This window comes from Phoxinus phoxinus, assembly GCF_949152265.1.
Source record: "Phoxinus phoxinus genome assembly, chromosome: 16".
Lineage (NCBI taxonomy): Eukaryota > Metazoa > Chordata > Actinopteri > Cypriniformes > Leuciscidae > Phoxinus > Phoxinus phoxinus.
In genome coordinates, this window is record NC_136891.1 from 32,288,304 (window position 1) to 32,294,933 (window position 6,630).

The window sequence follows — 6,630 nt, forward strand, 5'->3', positions numbered from 1 at the left end:
TAATTTGAACTGTGTAGTCTTTACAATACAAACTTAATGACAAGAGAGTAGCGTCACACACAGCCAGTGAACGGTAATAAGTTAATATGCTTTATGCATTTGCAAAAATGAAAAACAACAAAAACAATGCATCTATAGCTGAGACAAGGACACTGAATTCATACTTCTCATTTACCTATATACAGTATAAAAGTGCCATTTACGTTGCAATTATAAAAATTTCTGTAATATTATAAACATCACATTTTCAGCAGAAAGAGAAAACAAAACAAAAAGTACATTTTTACAAAGTTCGCAGCCTTTGACGAACTGGATTAGAGCTGTTAAAATGCGCGCTCACATTGAGCTTCATATTGATGACATAAAAGCAACAACAAAAAACTGCTTTTTGAGATTGTTTGCTTAATTACGGATTTCCTTTAAAATATCTCCAGTCTTTTTTAAATCTTCCTTTGGAAGAAAGAATATGAACGTCCGTATATAACTAACCCAGAAACTGTTTCCGTTTGAGGGAAGTCCTTTGTCATTCAAGACGAAATCCAGGCAAATGACACGGGACAAAAAAACACAAAAAGCCCCTGTTTTTGCTCCATGCCCGAAACACCTGCAAAAGATTGTGTTTGAGAGAGAGAGAGAGGGGGAGAGAGAGAGGGGAGTGTTTAGAGAAGGCAAAAGGACAGAGATCCGGACAGACTGGCGCCAGGGAGGAAGCCACAGGAAGGTTCACGTTTTTTTTCTCGGACTTTAACCAAACACTAGCGAAATACCGGGCAATCCCATACAGCCAGAGTCTACACGAGCATCTGACATACTCATACTCATTAAAATAACGTAGCTATTAGCAAACATTGTATTATTAAAGAAATTTACACAAAAGTCTAACGCTCATGCTGTTAAAACCCCTGGTTTCTGTGGACCACAGCAGTTCTGCCTAACTTTTTGTGCTTCAAATAATAAGGTCAAACAGGTTTAGAAAAGTATAAGAGAATAAATATGACAATTTATTTTTTTGAGCGAACCAACCATAACTTTAACAGATTAGCTAATCTTGTACATTCAAAGTTTAATTATATTTCTAAATATTGTATTGAAAGAAGTTGTTCTAAGCACTAGCATGCTTAATGACTTAATAAAGATATAAAATAGTGCATAAGGCATAACATAACACTTTATTTTACAGTGTCTTGTTGCATAATGTACTTACCATAGGCTAGATTATGCATAATTATATGCAACTAACCCTAATCCTACCCTAACCCTATAGTAAGTACAAGGTGTTAGTTAATATTGCTCAGTAGGCTACTTAAATATATAATTACACCAACAATGACACCTTGAAGTAAAGTGTAAGTGGCATAATAAATAAGTGCAGGTGACAAACAGCCCCACGTGCAAAAGTTGAACTGTTCATGAAGCATCAACACAGTGTAGTAAAGCATCCAACTCACCATTTCAGCGAGACAGGGTTAAGAGGTCATCTGTTGGAGGATTACTGGGCTGTTAATTAACAGAAGTAAACAAGGATTTTCAGTGGAGCTGCCAGCACGTTACATTTCAAGTTAGCATTATGCTTTTTAATGAGTGCATTAATGCGGAAATTGCAGCATGCATATTACAATTGTCATTCAGATGTTATGTATTTAATTGCGATAACATTTTTCATTACGCCAATATGAATCACTTTGATATTAACCTCCAGGAAATGTGTAATAAACTTCATTACCTGGAAGGAGATGATGCTGACGCTCATCTTTTGCGGGCTCTGTCCGTGGACCTGCTGTTGCGGGTTCTGGTCCAGTGCGATCTGAAGATCCAGAATGTAGTCTATGACATGCTGCAAGATCTCCATCTTACTCACGCTCCGGTTCTGCGGTAAACTCGGCACGAGCTCCTTCAACCTGCTGTAGCAGTCGTTCATGTTGTACAGTAGACTGAGCGGGTCGTCCGGGGAGCTCTTGCTCCGTGAGATCCCGAGATTATTATGCTCCGAAAAATACAAGGCGGGTTTCCTTATGGACCTCACCGGACTGACTGCCTTCATAGTGGATACCGATGTTGAGATGAATTTCAGGGCATTCGATTCTCCCACAGATCTGTGCTGGAAGCTTGTTGTCAATGTGTTTATATAGCAACCGAACTGGGTTTGTTATAAGGCATAAAGAATTAAGCGGATTGGTCGATGAGACGACGTCCCTCTGTGAACCGGGGCATCAACATTGGCCAAATGTGCAGCACGTGAGCACCTCCTCCATCTCTGCATTCTTCACTCGTGCTGATGAGTATCTGTGCAACTGCGTGCGCAGAGCTGACAAAATAACATAACATGTTTATATTGGAACGAACTGATTTAGCCTGGGATACACACCTATTAACCAGATGTCAGTTTTGTTGCCACTCATCCAGCCATTACATGGACTTTTAAAGACTTTTGCAAATGAGTTAATGCAGGATGTTTTGATTCAACAAGCCAAGCGTAAACGGTAAATATATTTATGAGCTTGTGAACATTCGTGAACGAGTCATAATTGACCGATTGATTCGCAAATCCGACGACCGATTCGTAGCTCCATAGAAGAAAGGGTTCTATATAGAACCTTAAAAGGTTCTATAGGCGCTTCGTATTTGGAACCCCTAAAAGGTTCCTATCGGTAAAGGTAATTTACCGATAAAGGTAATTGCATCTTATCGGCATTGCGATTAGGATGCAATTCTGCTTCTTTGTTTAATCACCCCAAAACTCATATCGCCCAGCTCTAATCTGCTAAAGCAAGGCTAAAACATTTGTAAACTTGTGAACATTAACAGCGGTTTTCTATATTGTAGCCTAGCGTAGGCTATATTGTGAAAATCCATGGTTTTCAGGCTTATTAGTTCAAGTCAAATCAATTTAATTGATGGTACTTGGCTATTATACCAATTAAATTGACTTGAACTAATCCTGAAAACCAATCGGAGTTAATCGATGAAGCGAACTGTTCAAATATAAAACTTGACTGAATGGGCTTTATGCACAGCTGCACTACTTCCTGAACTGTAGCCAGCTCCTTTGTTTCCTGTCTGCCATTATTGGACAAACTGATTAATCCAGGTGTGCCTGACCAACAACAATAACCAGACTCACCTGGATTAATCAGTTTGTCCAATAATGGCAGACAGGAAACAAAAGAACTGGCTAAAGTTCAGGAAGTAGTGCTTAAGTTTTATAAACAAACACCATACAAATCCGAGAGATTAATTTTTGAGAGATGAACCAACAAAGATAGCCTACACAATAAATTACAATAGGCCTACACAACCTTATTAATAAAATAAAATGTATTAATTAACCGGATTGGATGTCAGGGAACACTTGATGACGCAATTACATGTGACGTAGGCTAATTTGAACCTCTTAATGGTTTTACTGAGAGCCGATTCTTTAAGAAAAGACCTTTCTGAAAAGAACCAAAGTCGCTGAAATGAACCGAAGTGCCCTTGCCCATCGCTCGTGAACGCGCTCCCCTGAGCTCGCGACTCTCTGGCGCCAAGCTTACTCTCGGTTGCCTCTTTGACTTTCAAACAAACGTCAGAGCTGTGTGAACGCGCGTACTCGTGTCACTCTCGCGCTCGTGCCTGTGCGCACCTGCAGGACACTGGAACCCCTCTCTTTTCCCTCATCTTATCCTTTGATAATAACCATCTCATGCACAATCAAATAAACAATGTTTTCTTGGCTTGGGACATACCTTTTCATACACAGTAATTGACAGCACTATTAGCAAGTCCAGTGCAATCCTAATAAAGCAAGATCAGCTGTTTCGGCTCTTGGTCACCCCTATACCTGAGACTGAACCTAAACACCGGTTTAGCATCACACATTTCATTAAGAATATTACATATTTCATAACCATTCTGAGCATGGTTAATTTAAAACCAATCTGACTTGCTACATTTTTCATGTTATTCATGTGACCTAACTGGCAAACGTTTAAAAATGTGAAATATTCCTGTAGTAGTAGAATGGGAAATGTTTTCTGGTTTTATTATGCAAAGGAAGAGTCTGTGAGCCGTCACGATGTACTAGTATCTTACAATTACACAGCGGTGAGTGTTTTTTGACCTTTTCCTCCAGAGACTATCAGTGGTGCAAACACAAAGGAATGTGTCTAACTTTACATGAATGAATGGCATCCCTCGGAGCGTCACACAGAACTGAGAGCTCGCCTCTCTGGCTCTCCCTGTGCCCATTACTGAAGCACACAAGCCAAAGAGAATAGAGTTTCAGGATAATGTTCTTTTCTCAGCTGTTTCAGGGAAATGTGAGCAGAAGAACATGTTTTCTCAATCCAGAGTGCTCCTGAAGTCATGCCAATTTTCAGAGTGTGTATTCTGAGAAACAGTCATTTCCAGTATCAACTTATGGCCCCACATTTTGGCTTTGTACCCTCGTGTGTGTGTGTGTGTGTGTGTGTGTGTGTGTGTGTGTGTGTGTGTGTGTGTGTGTGTGTGTGTGTGTGTGTGTGTGTGTGTGTGTGTGTGTGTGTGTGTGTGTGTGTGTGTGTGTGTGTGTGTGTGTGTGTGTGTTTGTATGAGGTTGAGTGTCAATAATAAGTGATCACGGTACAAAATGCTGCAGCACTGAACATTAATTTTCATGCAGTGTGAAATAGTCTCAGTTCAGATAATTTTGCAAGGGCTGTTTACTAGTATTTAAAGTATAGGGCTCATGTAAATAAAAATAATTAAATTAAAATGGTAATTTCTGCTTAGATTCATGTACTCTGATTGTACGTTGTAAAAAAAATAGTGCTGTCAAATTGATTAATTGCGATTAATCGCATCTAAAATACAAGTTTGTGTCTATATATTATATTTATATTATACACCCATTTATGTATGCATATATATATATATATATATATATATATATATATATATATATATATATATATATATATGTGAAGACTTCATATCAGATGCAAAATCCTCTAAGTGCCATCTGAAATTTTCTTCTAGATTGATCATTTTTATCAAGCTTGTATGTTTATGTTCAGTTATTTCACTTAAATGGCAATGAAAATTACCTAATAATTGTCATTTAAGTAAAATTACTGAACTTAAATATACAAGCTTGATAAAAATGCTCATTTTAGGCTTTTGCATCTGAAGTCTTCATATATAGACGTATATACGTTATAGGCTACACGCACACACAAATATAATTTATTTATAATAATAATATATATACGCACTTACATTATAAACAAAGATTTCTATGTTAGATGCGATTAATCAATTTGACAGCACTAAAAAAATCTATAATTTTAACAAAGAATATAAAAGTGTTAGTAAAAAGCTGTTAAATAACTTTAATATAAGTCTTGCCTGTAAAATAATATAATATAATATTAACTTTGATTTTCCTGCAACCACAGCTTAAAGATAGTTCACCCCCAAAACAAATTTTTGTCATTTACTGAACCTCATGTTGTTCCGAACCACGTGTGCCTGAAAAGTAAAGCCAAAACGTTTCGATCGCCCCCATGTGACTGGTCCCAGTACAGGTCATAAACCCCGCCCTCTCCATGTAATCAAATCGGATGTGAGACACTAAATAATCAAATTACACATCAAATACATTTTTTCCAAAGATGTTTTTTTGTCATTATAGGTATTTTTTTTATCACGCTGATGTAAGTTAAAGTGTTCGTTTTTAAAATAAGTTTGTTTTTTAGTTAGTTAGCCTATTTGATGCTAAAAACGGGTGTGTGAAGTCATGATTGACAGCTGTGATTGACAGCTTGAAGTAGACACTGAGGCACCAACAGAGTTTTTTCGGGAGGAGATTGGAGCATTAACTTTAAATTTTTCATTCCCATAACTGTCTGTCAGCATCATACTGGGACATTGGCGGCGTCACTTTTCTACAATGGAAGAGAGTGAACGCTCAAAGTTCAAAGCAAAGGAAGATATTTGCTTTTAAAGAAAAGGACTACAACAAACGGCTGGTAGGAACACCACCACATTTCTCACGGGTTAGTGACATCACCAACCCTAAAATGTACATAAGCCCCGCCCCCTGAACACACAGTCCATGTTGAGAAGAGGAAGAGTTGCTGTGGTCGAGCACATTTGTGAGTCAGCTCAAACTTTAGCATCCGTCTTTTCACATGCAATAGAAAGTCACTGTGTGCATCTCACAACAGTTCCTATACGAGCGATTTATAGATTATCATGACAGAATATGCTAATTGAAGATAGTTAACTTCACATCAGCAACATAAACTCATCAACTAACCATTCAGAGACGTCCTGTTGCTTCTACATGTCGTCACTTCTTCTTGAGTCTCAATCTTTATCTGACTCCGTTTTAACATTAAAGACATTTTAGTGTGTGTCTGCGTGAGGTAATCGCAGCTGCTAACACACACCAGCTCTTGAAACCCCGCCCTCTGCAGCAGCTCATTTGCATTTAAAGGGCCAGACACAAAACGGTGCGTTTTTGCAAACTCTTAAAAAGTGACAACTTTAACATGCTATATAAAAATATCTGTGGGGTGTTTTGTGCTAAAACTTCACACACACACTCTGGGGACATCAGATATTTATTTTACATCTTGTGAAAATGGCATTTTACCACCCCTTTAACTG

The 6,630-nt window shown here is 38.1% G+C and overlaps 1 protein-coding gene across 1 annotated transcript; it reads right to left on the reverse strand.

Moving 5' to 3' along the window:
• Positions 1 to 77: 77 nt before the first annotated feature.
• Positions 78 to 6,426, reverse strand: id2b (inhibitor of DNA binding 2b). The gene is made up of 4 exons (XM_079583603.1): positions 6,278 to 6,426; positions 1,724 to 2,305; positions 1,449 to 1,497; positions 78 to 604 (listed from the first exon to the last, which is right to left on the reverse strand). Exons 2-3 carry the CDS (start codon positions 2,039 to 2,041, stop codon positions 1,453 to 1,455), a joined length of 363 nt encoding a protein of 120 aa, XP_079439729.1. The 5' UTR covers positions 2,042 to 2,305; positions 6,278 to 6,426; the 3' UTR covers positions 78 to 604; positions 1,449 to 1,452.
• Positions 6,427 to 6,630: the final 204 nt, after the last annotated feature.